Source organism: Pleurodeles waltl, chromosome 6, assembly GCF_031143425.1.
Source record: "Pleurodeles waltl isolate 20211129_DDA chromosome 6, aPleWal1.hap1.20221129, whole genome shotgun sequence".
In the NCBI taxonomy this organism is placed as follows: Eukaryota; Metazoa; Chordata; class Amphibia; order Caudata; family Salamandridae; genus Pleurodeles; species Pleurodeles waltl.
In genome coordinates this window covers 17,638,048-17,655,142 of record NC_090445.1, presented here as the reverse complement: position 1 = coordinate 17,655,142, position 17,095 = coordinate 17,638,048, and the positions used below count along the sequence as shown (strand labels likewise).

The 17,095-nt window shown below is 53.8% G+C and overlaps 1 protein-coding gene across 1 annotated transcript in view; it reads right to left on the bottom strand.

Moving 5' to 3' along the window:
• GPR107 (G protein-coupled receptor 107) overlaps positions 1–17,095 on the bottom strand; it is a 202,503-nt gene that overhangs the window by 21,174 nt on the left and 164,234 nt on the right. The window contains exons 16-17 of the mRNA XM_069237052.1: positions 8,778–8,861; positions 6,582–6,703 (exon numbers count right to left, since the gene is read on the bottom strand). Coding sequence (XP_069093153.1) covers positions 6,582–6,703; positions 8,778–8,861 — 206 coding nt within the window. The remainder of the gene's footprint in view (positions 1–6,581; positions 6,704–8,777; positions 8,862–17,095) is intronic.

Below are 17,095 nucleotides of genomic sequence, written 5' to 3'. Positions count from 1 at the left end.
GTCTAGGCTGTCAGCAGGGGGGCCCCTGCACCTGCAGGCTTCAGATAGAGGGGTCCAGGCTGTCAGCAGGGGGCCTCTGGCACCTGCAGGCATCAAATAGAGGGGTCCAGGCTGTCAGCAGGGGATCTCTGGCACCTGCAGGCTCCAGATAGAGGGGTCCAGGCTGTCAGCAGGGGGGCTCCGGCACCTGCAGGCTCCAGTTAGAGGGGTTCAGGCTGTCAGCAGGGGAACTCTGGCACCTGCAGGCTCCAGATAGAGGGTCTAGGCTGTCAGCAGGGGAGCTTCAGATAGAGGGGTCTAGGCTGTCAGCAGGGGGGCTCCGGCACCTGCAGGCTCCAGATAGAGGGATCCAGGCTGTCAGCAGGGGGCTCCGGCACCTCCAGGCTTCAGATAGAGGGGTCCAGGCTGTCAGCAGGGGGGCTCCGGCACCTGCAGGCTCCAGATAGAGGGGTCTAGGCTGTCAGCAGGGGAGATTCAGATAGAGGGTTCTAGGCTGTCAGCAGGGGGGCTACGGCACCTGCAGGCTCCAGTTAGAGGGGTTCAGGCTGTCAGCAGGGGAACTCTGGCACCTGCAGGCTCAGTTAGAGGGGTCCAGGCTGTCAGCAGGGGGGCTCCGGCACGTGCAGGCTCCAGATAGAGGGGTCCAGGCTGTCAGCAGGGGGGCTCCGGCACCTGCAAGCTTCGGATAGAGGGGTCTAGGCTGTCAGCAGGGGGGCTTCAGATAGAGGGGTCCAGGCTGTCAGCAGGGGAGCTCCGGCACCTGCAGGCTTCAGATAGAGGGGTCCAGGCTGTCAGCAGGGGAGCTTCAGATAGAGGGGTCTAGGCTGTCAGCAGGGGGACTCCGGCACCTGCAGGCTCCAGATAGAGGGGTCCAGGCTGTCAGCAGGGGGGCTTCAGATAGAGGGGTCCAGGCTGTCAGCAGGGGGGCTTCAGATAGAGGGGTCCAGGCTGTCAGCAGGGGGGCCCCTGCACCTGCAGGCTTCATATAGAGGGGTCCAGGTTGTCAGCAGGGGGCCTCTGGCACCTGCAGGCTTCAGATAGAGGGGTCCAGGCTGTCAGCAGGGGGCCTCTGGCACCTGCAGGCTCCAGTTAGAGGGGTCTAGGCTGTCAGCAGGGGGGCTCCGGCACCTGCAGGCTCCAGATAGAGGGGTCCAGGCTGTCAGCAAGGGGGCTTCAGATAGAGGGGTCCAGGCTGTCAGCAGGGGGGCTCCAGCACCTGCAGGCTTCAGATAGAGGGGTCCAGGCTGTCAGCAGGGGGGCTCCGGCACCTGCAGGCTCCAGATATAGGGGTCCAGGCTGTCAGCAGGGGGCCTCTGGCACCTGCAGGCTCCAGATAGAGGGGTCCAGGCTGTCAGCAGGGGGGCACCTGCACCTGCAGGCTTCAGATAGAGGGGTCCAGGCTGTCAGCAGGGGGCCTCTGGCACCTGCAGGCTTCAGATAGAGGGGTCCAGGCTGTCAGCAGGGGGCCTCTGGCACCTGCAGGCTTCAGATAGAGGGGTCCAGGCCGTCAGCAGGGGGGCTCCGGCACCTGCAGGCTTCAGATAGAGGGGTCCAGGCTGTCAGCAGGGGGCCTCTGGCACCTGCAGGCTCCAGATAGAGGGGTCTAGGCTGTCAGCAGGGGAGCTTAAGATACAGGGGTCTAGGCTGTCAGCAGGGGGGCTCCGGCACCTGCAGGCTCCAGTTAGAGGGGTTCAGGCTGTCAGCAGGGGGCCTCTGGCACCTGCAGGCTCCAGTTGGAGGGGTCCAGGCTGTCAGCAGGGGGGCTCCGGCACCTGCAGGCTCCAGATAGAGGGGTCTAGGCTGTCAGCAGGGGAGCTTCAGATAGAGGGGTCTAGGCTGTCAGCAGGGGGGCTACGGCACCTGCAGGCTCCAGTTAGAGGGGTCCAGGCTGTCAGCAGGGAGCCTCTGGCACCTGCAGGCTCCAGATAGAGGGGTCCAGGCTGTCAGCAGGGGGGCTCCGGCACCTGCAGTCTTCAGATAGAGGGGTCCAGGCTGTCAGCAGGGGGGGCTCCGGCACCTGCAGGCTCCAGATAGAGGGGTCCAGGCTGTCAGCAGGGGAGCTTAAGATAGAGGGGTCCAGGCTGTCAGCAGGGGGGGGGGCTCCGGCACCTGTAAGCTTCAGATAGGAGGGTCCAGGCTGTCAGCAGGGGGCCTTTGGCACCTGCAGGCTCCAGATAGAGGGGTCCAGGCTGTCAGCAGGGGGGCTATGGCACCTGCAGGCTTCAGATAGAGGGGTCTAGGCTGTCAGCAGGGGAGCTTCAGATAGAGGGGTCTAGGCTGTCAGCAGGGGGCCTCTGGCACCTGCAGGCTTCAGATAGAGGGGTCCAGGCTGTCAGCAGGGGGCCTCTGACACCTGCAGGCTCCCAGATAGAGGGGTCTAGGCTGTCAGCAGGGGGGCTCTGGCACCTACAGGCTCCAGATAGAGGGGTCCAGGCTGTCAGCAGGGGCGCTCCGGCACCTGCAGGCTCCAGATAGAGGGGTCCAGGCTGTCAGCAGGGGGGCTCCGGCACCTGCAGGCTCCAGATAGAGGGGTCCAGGCTGTCAGTAGGGGGGGCTCCGGCACCTGCTGGCTCCAGATAGAGGGGTCTAGGCTGTCAGCAGGGGAGCTTCAGATAGAGGGGTCCAGGCTATCAGCAGGGGGGCTTCAGATAGAGGGGTCCAGGCTGTCAGCAGGGGGGCTCCGGCACCTGCAGGCTCCAGATAGAGGGGTCCAGGCTGTCAGCAGGGGGGGCTCCGGCACCTGCAGGCTCCAGATAGAGGGGTCTAGGCTGTCAGCAGGGGAGCTTCAGATAGAGGGGTCCAGGCTGTCAGCAGGGGGGCTTCAGATAGAGGGGTCCAGGCTGTCAGCAGGGGGGCCCCTGCACCTGCAGGCTTCATATAGAGGGGTCCAGGCTGTCAGCAGGGGGCCTCTGGCACCTGCAGGCTTCAGATAGAGGGGTCCAGGCTGTCAGCAGGGGGCCTCTGGCACCTGCAGGCTCCAGTTAGAGGGGTCTAGGCTGTCAGCAGGGGGGCTCCGGCACCTGCAGGCTCCAGATAGAGGGGTCCAGGCTGTCAGCAGTGGGGCTCCGGTACCTGCAAGCTTCAGATACAGGGGTCCAGGCTGTCAGCAGGGGGGCTCCGGCACCTGCAGGCTCCAGATAGAGGGGTCTAGGCTGTCAGCAGGGGAACTTCAGATAGAGGGGTCTAGGCTGTCAGCAGGGGGGCTACGGCACCTGCAGGCTCCAGTTAGAGGGGTTCAGGCTGTCAGCAAGGGATCTCTGGCACCTGCAGGCTGCAGATAGAGGGGTCCAGGCTGTCAGCAGGGGGGTTCCGGCACCTGCAGGCTTTAGATAGAGGGGTCTACGCTGTCAGCAGGGGAGCTTCAGATAGAGGGGTCTAGGCTGTCAGCAGGGGGGCTCCGGTACCTGCAAGCTTCAGATACAGGGGTCCAGGCTGTCAGCAGGGGGGCTCCGGCACCTGCAGGCTCCAGATAGAGGGGTCTAGGCTGTCAGCAGGGGAACTTCAGATAGAGGGGTCTAGGCTGTCAGCAGGGGGGCTACGGCACCTGCAGGCTCCAGTTAGAGGGGTTCAGGCTGTCAGCAAGGGATCTCTGGCACCTGCAGGCTGCAGATAGAGGGGTCCAGGCTGTCAGCAGGGGGGTTCCGGCACCTGCAGGCTTTAGATAGAGGGGTCTACGCTGTCAGCAGGGGAGCTTCAGATAGAGGGGTCTAGGCTGTCAGCAGGGGGGCTCTGGCACCTGCAGGCTCCAGATAGAGGGGTCCAGGCTGTCAGCAGTGGGGCTCCGGTACCTGCAAGCTTCAGATACAGGGGTCCAGGCTGTCAGCAGGGGGGCTCCGGCACCTGCAGGCTCCAGATAGAGGGGTCTAGGCTGTCAGCAGGGGAACTTCAGATAGAGGGGTCTAGGCTGTCAGCAGGGGGGCTACGGCACCTGCAGGCTCCAGTTAGAGGGGTTCAGGCTGTCAGCAGGGGATCTCTGGCACCTGCAGGCTGCAGATAGAGGGGTCCAGGCTGTCAGCAGGGGGGTTCCGGCACCTGCAGGCTTCAGATAGAGGGGTCTACGCTGTCAGCAGGGGAGCTTCAGATAGAGGGGTCTAGGCTGTCAGCAGGGGGGCTCTGGCACCTGCAGGCTCCAGATAGAGGGGTCCAGGCTGTCAGCAGGGGGCCTCTGGCACCTGCAGGCTCCAGATAGAGTGGTCCAGGCTGTCAGCAGGGGGGCCCCTGCAGGCTTCAGATAGAGGGGTCCAGGCTGTCAGCAGGGGGCCTCTGGCACCTGCAGGCTTCAGATAGAGGGGTCCAGGCCGTCAGCAGGGGGGCTCCGGCACCTGCAGGCTTCAGATAGAGGGGTTCAGGCTGTCAGCAGGGGGCCTCTGGCACCTGCAGGCTCCAGTTGGAGGGGTCCAGGCTGTCAGCAGGGGGGCTCCGGCACCTGCAGGCTCCAGATAGAGGGGTCTAGGCTGTCAGCAGGGGAGCTTCAGATAGAGGGGTCTAGGCTGTCAGCAGGGGGGCTACGGCACCTGCAGGCTCCAGTTAGAGGGGTCCAGGCTGTCAGCAGGGAGCCTCTGGCACCTGCAGGCTCCAGATAGAGGGGTCCAGGCTGTCAGCAGGGGGGCTCCGGCACCTGCAGGCTTCAGATAGAGGGGTCCAGGCTGTCAGCAGGGGGGCTCCGGCACCTGCAGGCTCCAGTTAGAGGGGTCCAGGCTGTCAGCAGGGGGGCTCCAGCACCTGCAGGCTCCAGATAGAGGGGTCTAGGCTGTCAGCAGGGGGGCTCTGGCACCTGCAGGCTCCAGATAGAGGAGTCCAGGCTGTCAGCAGGGGAGCTTCAGATAGAGGGGTCCAGGCTGTCAGCAGGGGGGGGGGCTCCGGCACCTGTAAGCTTCAGATAGAAGGGTCCAGGCTGTCAGCAGGGGGCCTCTGGCACCTGCAGGCTCCAGATAGAGGGGTCCAGGCTGTCAGCAGGGGGGCTATGGCACCTGCAGGCTTCAGATAGAGGGGTCTAGGCTGTCAGCAGGGGAGCTTCAGATAGAGGGGTCTAGGCTGCCGGCGAGGGCTCTGGAATGGCAGCTGCAGGTTCCAGTTAGAAGGGTCTAGGCAGCCGGTAGAGGCTCACAAATGCCACATGCAGGGTCCAGTTGCCAGAAGGGGACTCTGGAATGACACCAGCTGGCTCCAGTTAGAGGATCTAGGCTGCCAGCAGGGGGGCTCTAGAATGACATGTTTAAGCTCCAGGTAGAGGGGGTCTAGGTTGCCAGCGGTGGGCTCTGGAATGGTAAGGGCAGGCTTCAGTGAGAGGGGGTCTAGGCTGATGGCAACCCTGTTCTATGTAGCAATACTGGATTTTTTAAATTTTTGCCTGTGGATACTGATTAGTCACAGACTGGCTAACACATTTCTATTTCCTCTCATGTCCTGAGAACGCCCTTAATCACTCTGGCCAAAACGTGTCGACATCCCTTTGGAGGAGTTGAATTATAATTATAACTGAATTAAAGGACTGCCGGATGGTTCCTGTGCAATACATACTCCAGGGGTGTCCCTCCCAAATTGTTCTGCTACATCCTGCAACTACCCCTACAGAATTGGACTGGAATCTCACTGGAAGGCACGGCCACTTTAAAAGCTCTTGGAAAGGAATCAAATGCTGGAAAAGTTGTGACTTTTTTTAAGTGCTTTTAACTGTATAGACACTCTGAGTGAGTTTCTTTCCCTGGGTTTTGTGTGTACGTCTTTAAGCTCACTCCTCACGTCTTTGGTGTCCCTTAACTGCACCAGACCACGAATAAGAACATTAAATAATTACACACAACCATTTGTATTGGATTCCAGTAAATATTTTGGCTTCACTGCGAGAATCATCTTGAGGCGACGTGTTCCTGGCACATCCTGTCTTTCTATTCATTGTTCTTGATGCCCAGATGTGCACAGGGTTGTTTAGGCACCCCCCTTTCATTTTCAGAGTTAGAGATGACCACCAGCAGGGCAGAGCAAGGGGGGATATTACTGCCTGCCCTCCTTAGCCTGACCCTGTGGATCTTCCAGGGAGAGGTGGGGCTACACAGGAGCACAGCAAGACCAGGAGGTGATCTACCCGCTCTCCCCAAACTGCCCCTTCAGATCCTTCAGGCAGGCGTGATCCTCCTACTTACCCCCCAGATCTTTTAGGAAAAGGAGCCCCCTTCACCAGGACCAAACGGGGCAGGGAACACAAGGCGATTACTTGCCCTCGGCAACATGCCCCTTCACTGCACCAGAGCTAGGTAAGAGGTGATGCTAAGGAAACACAAGGCGATTACTTGCCGTCGGCACCACACCCCTTAACTGCACCAGAGCCAGCCAAGAGGTGATGCTTAGGAAACAAGGCGATTACTTGCCCTCAGCACCATGACCCTTCACTGCACCAGAGCCAGGTGAGAGGCGATGCTTAGGAAACACAAGGCAATTACTTGCCCTCGGCACCACGCCCCTTAACTGCACCAGAGCTAGGTAAGAGGTGATGCTTTGGAAACACAAGGCGATTACTTGCCCTCGGCACCATGACCAGAGCCAGGTGAGAGGTGTTGCTTTGGAAACACAAGTACACTTACACTGCGTCCATCTCCAGGTCGTCATCGTCCTGAGGAAGCTGCAAGTATGGGTTATCAGACGCTGGCCGAAACTTGTACCCGGTCAGCACGAAGAAGAGCAACGTGGCCAACTCATCCAACAGCTGCAGGAGAGGGTCAGAAAACAAATGTTATTTCCAGTTTGGATCATCCTGGCATCTGCAACAAATGCTGCTCTACCGAGGCTGAATTATTGGTAACTGCTTGTCAAGAAGACTTTGCAACATACCAGGCATCACCTACAGCTCTGCCCTTAGCAGATGGACTTGGCAAAGACTGAATCTGCAAACCCTCAGCTTGGACGCTGAATACTTTTAATCAGTGTATGATCTCTCAATGAGTGAGTGCTGAAGAGCCGGACGCCCACTGCATTCAGAGGACTAAGCACTGAGAGCGCTGACTGCACCAGTCACTCTTCTGAAAAAAAAAAAACCTTCAGGGTTCACTGGGCCTTTTAAAAAATAATTCAGCACTAACCACCCACGCTGCAGAGGCTGATGCAGTGTGTCAGTACCTCGTAGGCCCTCACTCGAAATCTGGACAACAAAGCTTGCAGAAGTGTTTCAAGTGGCGATCTGCACTATAAAGTTAGCTGCAGTGTTTCACCACCTTAGACCCTCACTAACCAGGTCTACTATAAAGCTCGCCGCAGTGTTAGCGTGCCTCCCAGGGCCTCACTAGCCATGTGCACTATAAAGCTTGCTGCAGTGTTTCTGTACCTCCTAGAGCCTCACTAACCATGTGCACTATAAAGCTCGCTGCAGTGTTTCTGTACCTCCTAGAGCCTCACTAACCATGTCTACTATAAAGATGCCGCAGTGTTTGCGTGCCTCCTAGGGCCTCACTAGCCATGTGCACTATAAAGCTCGCCGCAGTGTTTCCGTGCCTCCTAGGGCCTCACTAGCCATGTGCACTATAAAGCTCGCCGCAGTGTTTGCGTGCCTCCTAGGGCCTCACTAGCCATGTCCACTATAAAGCTCGCCGCAGTGTTTCCATACCTCCTAGAACCTCACTAGCCATGTGCACTATAAAGCTCGCTGCAGTGCTTGCGTGCCTCCTAGGGCCTCACTAGCCATGTGCACTATAAAGCTCGCCGCAGTGTTTGCGTACCTCCTAGGGCCTCACTAGCCATGTGCACTATAAAGCTCGCCGCAGTGATTCCATACCTCCTAGGACCTCACTAACCATGTGCACTATAAAGCTCGCCGCAGTGTTTCCATACCTCCTAGAGCCTCACTAACCATGTGCACTATAAAGCTTGCCGCAGTGTTTCCGTACCTCCTAGGGCCTCACTAGCCATGTGCACTATAAAGCTCGCCGCAGTGCTTGCGTGCCTCCTAGGGCCTCACTAACCATGTGCACTATAAAGCTCGCCGCAGTGCTTGCATGCCTCCTAGGGCCTCACTAGCCATGTGCACTATAAAGCTCGCCGCAGTGTTTCCGTACCTCCTAGGGCCTCACTAGCCATGTGCACTATAAAGCTCGCTGCAGTGTTTCCGTACCTCCTAGGGCCTCACTAGCCATGTGCACTATAAAGCTCCCCGCAGTATTTCTGTACCTCCTAGGGCCTCACTAACCATGTCTACTATAAAGCTTGCCACAGTGTTTCCGTACCTCCCAGGGCCTCACTAGCCATGTGCACTATAAAGCTCGCCGCAGTGTTTCCGTGCCTCCTAGGGCCTCACTAGCCATGTGAACTATAAAGCTCGCCGCAGTGTTTCCGTGCCTCCTAGGGCCTCACTGGCCATGTGCACTATAAAGCTCGCCGCAGTGTTTGCGTATCTCCTAGGGCCTCACTAGCCATGTGCACTATAAAGCTTGCCGCAGTGTTTGCGTACCTCCTAGGGCCTCACTATCCATGTCTACTTTAAAGCTCGCCGCAGTGTTTGCGTACCTCCTAGGGCCTCACTAGCCATGTGCACTATAAAGCTCGCCGCAGTGTTTGCGTACCTCCTAGGGCCTCACTAGCCATGTGCACTATAAAGCTCGCCGCAGTGTTTGCGTACCTCCTAGGGCCTCACTAGCCATGTGCACTATAAAGCTCGCCGCAGTGTTCGCTTACCTCCTAGAGCCTCACTAGCCATGTGCACTATAAAGCTCACTGGCCTCAGTGCTTCTGTAGGTGACAGAGCCTCACTAGTAATCAGCACCACACAAGCAAGCAGCGTCAATCCGTACCTCGTACAGCCACTTCCACTGGAAGGGAACAATGATCTTGATGAGGATGGCAATGATGCGGGTGCAGTAGATGTAGCAGACAATCTGGAAGGAGAACAAGAGACGGGTGGTGAAATCCATGACAGCGCATGTGCTATTGTACTCTGTGTTACAAGCAGAGCACACCTACACCCCTGCTACGGAGTCAGAGGGCATCTAAACATCTACACTAGAGATAGAGCGCACCTACACCCCTGCTACGGAGTCAGAGGGCATCTTAACATCTACACTAGAGGCCGGGCACACCTACACCCCTGCTACGGAGTCAGAGGGCATCTTAACATCTACACTAGAGGCCAACCACACCCATACCTCTGCTCTGGACCTAGAGGGCATCTAAACATCTACACTAGAGGCCAACCACACCTACACCTCTGGAGCTAGAGGGCATCTAAACATCTACACTAGAGATAGAGCACACCTACACCCCTGCTACGGAGTCAGAGGGCATCTAAACATCTACACTAGAGATAGAGCACACCTACACCCCTGCTACGGAGTCAGAGGGCATCTAAACATCTACACTAGAGGCCGGGCACACCTACACCCCTGCTACGGAGTCAGAGGGCATCTAAACATCTACACTAGAGGCAGAGCACACCTACACCCCTGCTACGGAGTCAGAGAGCATCTAAACATCCACACTAGAGGTAGAGCACACCTACACCCCTGCTACGGAGTCAGAGAGAATCTAACATCTACACTAGAGGTAGAGCACACCTACACCCCTGCTACGGAGTCAGAGGGCATCTAAACATCTACACTAGAGGCCGAGCACACCTACACCTCTGCTCTGGAGCTAGAGGGCATCTAAACATCTACACTAGAGGCAGAGCACACCTACACCCCTGCTACGGAGTCAGAGAGCATCTAAACATCTACACTAGAGGCCGAGCACACCTACACCTCTGCTCTGGAGCTAGAGGGCATCTAAACATCTACACTAGAGGTAGAGCACACCTACACCCCTGCTACGGAGGCAGAGAGCATCTAAACATCTACACTAGAGGCAGAGCACACCTACACCCCTGCTACGGAGTCAGAGAGAATCTAACATCTACACTAGAGGCAGAGCACACCTACACCCCTGCTACGGAGTCAGAGGGCATCTAAACATCTACACTAGAGATAGAGCACACCTACACCCCTGCTATGGAGTCAGAGGGCATCTAAACATCTACACTAGAGGCAGAGCACACCTACACCCCTGCTACGGAGTCAGAGCATCTAAACATCTACACTAGAGGTAGAGCACACCTACACCCCTGCTACGGAGTCAGAGCATCTAAACATCTACACTAGAGGCAGAGCACACCTACACCCCTGCTACGGAGTCAGAGGGCATCTAAACATCTACACTAGAGGCCGGGCACACCTACACCCCTGCTATGGAGTCAGAGGGCATCTAAACATCTACACTAGAGGCCGAGCACACCTACAGCCCTCCTCTGGACTCAGAAGGCATCTAACATCTACACTAGAGGTAGAGCACACCTACATCCCTGCTATGGAGTCAGAGAGCATCTAACATCTACACTAGAGGCAGAGCACACCTACACCCCCGCTACGGAGTCAGAGAGCATCTAAACATCTACACTAGAGGTAGAGCACACCTACATCCCTCCTCTGGACTCAGAAGGCATCTAACATCTACACTAGAGGTAGAGCACACCTACACCCCGCTACGGAGTCAGAGAGCATCTAAACATCTACACTAGAGGCAGAGCACACCTACACCCCTGCTACGGAGTCAGAGAGCATCTAAACATCTACACTAGAGGCAGAGCACACCTACACCCCTGCTACGGAGTCAGAGCATCTAAACATCTACACTAGAGGCAGAGCACACCTACACCCCTGCTACGGAGTCAGAGGGCATCTAAACATCTACACTAGAGGCCGGGCACACCTACACCCCTGCTATGGAGTCAGAGGGCATCTAAACATCTACACTAGAGGTAGAGCACACCTACATCCCTCCTCTGGACTCAGAAGGCATCTAACATCTACACTAGAGGTAGAGCACACCTGCATCTCTGCTCTGGATTCAGAGGTCATCTAAACATCTACAATATAGGTAAAGCACACCTATACCCCTGCTCTGGACTCAGAGCGCATCTACAAGTCTACACTTGAGGCAGATTACACCTACAGCACTAGACTGCAGCCAGGGCACCCAGGAGTGTTCATCTACACTAGAGCCAGAGTACATCTACAGCACTAGGCCACAGCTGTGGCATACAGGAGTATCTATAGCTCTAAACTAGAGCCAGAGTAAGCCTACAGCACTAGACTTCAGCCAGGCTACACAGTGTGCATTAACACTAGCAGGAGAGTACACCTACAGCACTAGACTACAGCCAGGACACACAGCTGTGTGATTCTATACTAGTGGAAGAGTACAACTGTTAGAATCTAAAACTCCACACTGGAGCCAGGATACATGCATATTTCTGAGTGGAGCACCAGTGCACCAAGGCACACAGCAGGGCACACCACCGCCAGGACACATACATACCTATGGAGTGGAGCACATTTGCACCAGGGCACACTAAAGTCAGAACACACCTAGCAGTGCTCTGGAACAAGAGTGCATCTACATATCTACACTAGAACCACAGTACCTAGCAGGGCATACTAATAGCCCTCCACTAGAGCTCTGACCTTCAATCAGAGCGCCCAACAGAATACACCATGGGCCTACACAAGGGCCAACCACGCAGCACAATGCAGTTCGGTTTAATTTTGGACTATTAGCATGGAGTCTGGGGAGAAAGAAAGATCAAATTCCATTCTGGGAAACACTTACAGCACAGCCAGTCTTCATCCGGGTTCAACTTATGGCTCAAACTCACCACAAACGCTCTACTTATCCTTGCCGCGATGTTGGACATTGTTGTTTTTGACACAAGGAGTAAGCAGGAGTGCAATCTCCAAATCTGATATGTCAGCCACTCATTCAAACCCCGGCTCAAATCGGACATGTATTCAAACCCCGGCTCAAATCGGACATGTATTCATGCATTCAAACCCTGGCTCCAATCTGACGTGGCATCCGTGCATTGAAACTATAGCTCAGATCTGACATGCCATCCACCCATGCATGCATGCATACCCAGCTCGAATCTAACACTGCATCCACACATTCAAACCCCAGGTCAAACCTAACATGCCCTCCATACATACAAGTCCAGGTCAAATCTGATATGCTATCCATGTATACAAGCCCAGGTCAAATCGGACATGCCATCCTTGCACCCAGGTCGAGGTCAAATACGACATACCATCCATGCACACAAGTTCAGGTCAAATCTGACATGACAGCTATGCACCCAAATCCAGGACAAATGTGATGTGCCATCCATGTATACAAGTCCGGGTTAAATCTGACATGCCACCCATGCATACAAGTTCGGGTCAAAACTGACATGCCATCCATGCACCCAAGTCTAGGTAAAATCTGACATGCCAGCCATGCATACAAGTCCAGGTAAAATCTGACATGCCATCCATGCAAACAAGCCCAGGTTTAACCTGACATGCCATCCATGCATACAAGTCTAGGTCAAATCTGACATGCCACCCATGCAAACAAGCCCAGGTCAAATCTGACATGCCATCCATGCATACAAGCCCAGGTCAAATCTGACATGCCATCCATGCATACAAGCCCAGGTCAAATCTGACATGCCATCCATGCATACAAGTTCGGGACAAATCTGACATGCCATCCATGCATACAAGCCCAGGTCAAATCTGACATGCCACCCATGCAAACAAGCCCAGGTCAAATCTGACATGCCATCCATGCATACAAGCCCAGGTCAAATCTGACATGCCATCCATGCAAACAAGCCCAGGTTTAACTTGACATGCCATCCATGCATACAAGTTTGGGACAAATTTGACATGCCATCCATGCATTCAAACCCTGTGTCCAATCTGATAGTAAATCCATAGATTAAAACCCTGGCATCACCACATTCAAACTCCGGCTAGAATCTGACATAGAATCAACACATTTAAACCTTGGCTCAAATCCGGCATGGCATTCAAGCATTCAAATCCCAGCTCAAATGAGACATGACATCTAGACATTTATACCCAGGCTCAAAAATGACATGACATCCACACATGCAAATTCTGGCTCAAATCTAACATGGCATCACATACATTCAAACCAGGACTCAAACTTAACATGGCATCTACACATTTTAACCCTGGCTCAAGCTAAATATGGCAGGTATGCATTCAAACTCGAGCTCCAATCTATTATGGCAGCCTTGCAACAAGCTGTGGCCAAAATTCAAACTGTGGCTCAAATATGACATGGCATACATGCATGCAAGTCCACCTCAACTTGGACATGCCACACATGTATGCAACCCTGGCTCAAATCTAACATGCTATCCATACATGCACGCAAGCCCAGCTTCCATCTGTTATGCCATCCATTTATTCATGCAATCCTGGCCCATATATGAGATGTCATTCATGTATTAAAGCCAGGCTCAAATCTTACAGTCCTTGCATGCATGCATGCACACCCCTCTCAAACCTGACATGCCATTTGTGTATTCAAGATCCTCTCAAATCTGCTTTGGCATCTACACATTCTAACCTCAGCTCAAATCTGACTTGGCGTCCCTGTATTTAAACCCCAGCTCAAACCTAACAATGCATCCATGCATGCAAGCCTGCTGTAAATCTGACATCACATTTAAACCCAGCTCAAATCTGACATGGCATCCAGGCATTCAAATTATGGCTTAAATCTGTCATGGCACACATGCATTCAAACTCTGGCTCAAATGTGGCATGCCATCCATGCATCCAAGCCTCGCTCAAATCTGACTGGCCATCCACACAATCAAACCAATGTTGAAACATGGCATGCCATCTATGACGAACACATCTACAGCTCCACCTTAGCTGGCATCTACAGAAAAAACATACCTCCAGCCCTACACTAGAGCTACAGTGAGGAGTAGAATATATCTACAACTAGAGCTGAATCTGATGGAGGAACTTACCTAAAGCTCTTCACTAGAGCTAGGAGAAATACCTACAGCTGTACACCATAGCTAGACAGCACATGACATACCTACAGCTGTACACCACAGCTAGACAGCAGAGGACATACCTACAGCAACACATCACAGCCAGACAGCACAGGACATACCTACAGCTGTACACCATAGCTAGACAGCAGAGGACATACCTACAGCTGTACACCACAGCTAGACAGCAGAGGACATACCTACAGCTGTACACCATAGCTAGAAAGCATAGACAGACATACCTACAGCTGTACACCACAGCTAGACAGCAGAGGACATACCTACAGGTGTACACCATAGCTAGACAGCAGAGGACATACCTACAGGTGTACACCACAGCTAGACAACATAGGACATACCTACAGCTGTACACCACAGCTAGACAGCATAGACAGACATACCTACAGCTGTACACCACAGTTAGACAGCATAGACAGACATACCTACAGCTGTACACCACAGCTAGACAGACATACCTACAGCTGTACACCACAGCTAGACAGCATAGACGGACATACCTACAGCTGTACACCATAGCTAGACAGCATAGACAGACATACCTACAGCTGTACACCATAGCTAGACAGCAGAGGACATACCTACAGCTGTACACCACAGCTAGACAGCATAGGACATACCTACAGCTGTACACCATAGCTAGACAGCATAGGACATACCTACAGCTGTACACCACAGCTAGACAGCATAGACGGACATACCTACAGCTGTACACCATAGCTAGACTGCAGAGGACATACCTACAGCTGTACAGCATAGACGGACATACCTACAGCTGTACACCATAGCTAGACAGCAGAGGACATACCTACAGGACATACGTACAGCTGTACACCACAGATAGAGAGACATACCTACAGGTGTACACCATAGCTAGACAGCACAGGACATACCTACAGCTGTACACCATAGCTAGACAGCATAGACGGTCATACCTACAGCTGTACACCATAGTTAGACAGCATAGACGGACATACCTACAGCTGTACACCATAGCTAGACAGCATAGATGGACATACCTACAGCTGTACACCATAGCTAGACAGCAGAGGACATACCTACAGCTGTACACCATAGCTAGACAGCAGAGGACATACCTACAGCTGTACACCACAGCTTGACAGCATAGACGGACATACCTACAGGTGTACAACATAGCTAGACAGCAGAGGAGATACCTACAGGACATACGTACAGCTGTACACCACAGCTAGACAGCACAGGACATACCTACAGCTGTACACCATCGCTAGACAGCAGAGGACATACCTACAGCTGTACACCGCAGCTAGACAGCATAGACGTACATACCTACAGCTGTACACCATAGCTAGACTGCAGAGGACATACCTACAGCTGTACAGCATAGACGGACATACCTACAGCTGTACAGCATAGCTAGACAGCAGAGGACATACCTACAGCTGTACACCATAGCTAGGCAGCAGAGGACATACCTACAGCTGTACACCATAGCTAGGCAGCAGAGGACATACCTACAGCTGTACACCACAGCTAGGCAGCATAGACGGTCATACCTACAGCTGTACACCATAGCTAGACAGCATAGACGGACATACCTACAGCTGTACACCATAGCTAGACAGCATAGACGGACATACCTACAGGTGTACACCATAGCTAGACAGCACAGGACATACCTACAGCTGTACACCATAGCTAGACAGCACAGGACATACCTACAGCTGTGCACCACAGCTTGACAGCATAGACGGACATACCTACAGCTGTACACCACAGCTTGACAGCATAGACGGACATACCTACAGGTGTACACCATAGCTAGGCAGCAGAGGACATACCTACAGCTGAACACCATAGCTAGACAGCATAGGACATACCTACAGCTGTACACCATAGCTAGACAGCAGAGGACATACCTACAGCTGTACACCATAGCTAGACAGCAGAGGACATACCTACAGCTGTACACCACAGCGAGACAGCAGAGGACATACCTACAGCTGAACACCATAGCTAGACAGCAGAGGACATACCTATAGCTGTACACCACAGCTTGACAGCATAGACGGACATACCTACAGCTGTACACCACAGCTTGACAGCATAGACGGACATACCTACAGGTGTACACCATAGCTAGGCAGCAGAGGACATACCTACAGCTGAACACCATAGCTAGACAGCATAGGACATACCTACAGCTGTACACCATAGCTAGACAGCAGAGGACATACCTACAGCTGTACACCATAGCTAGACAGCAGAGGACATACCTACAGCAACACATCACAGCCAGACAGCACAGGACATACCTACAGCTGTACACCATAGCTAGACAGCAGAGGACATACCTACAGCTGTACACCACAGCTAGACAGCAGAGGACATACCTACAGCTGTACACCATAGCTAGAAAGCATAGACAGACATACCTACAGCTGTACACCACAGCTAGACAGCAGAGGACATACCTACAGGTGTACACCATAGCTAGACAGCAGAGGACATACCTACAGGTGTACACCACAGCTAGACAACATAGGACATACCTACAGCTGTACACCACAGCTAGACAGCATAGACAGACATACCTACAGCTGTACACCACAGTTAGACAGCATAGACAGACATACCTACAGCTGTACACCACAGCTAGACAGACATACCTACAGCTGTACACCACAGCTAGACAGCATAGACGGACATACCTACAGCTGTACACCATAGCTAGACAGCATAGATGGACATACCTACAGCTGTACACCATAGCTAGACAGCAGAGGACATACCTACAGCTGTACACCACAGCTAGACAGCATAGGACATACCTACAGCTGTACACCATAGCTAGACAGCATAGGACATACCTACAGCTGTACACCACAGCTAGACAGCATAGACGGACATACCTACAGCTGTACACCATAGCTAGACTGCAGAGGACATACCTACAGCTGTACAGCATAGACGGACATACCTACAGCTGTACACCATAGCTAGACAGCAGAGGACATACCTACAGGACATACGTACAGCTGTACACCACAGATAGAGAGACATACCTACAGGTGTACACCATAGCTAGACAGAACAGGACATACCTACAGCTGTACACCATCGCTAGACAGCAGAGGACATACCTACAGCTGTACACCGCAGCTAGACAGCATAGACGGACATACCTACAGCTGTACACCATAGCTAGACTGCAGAGGA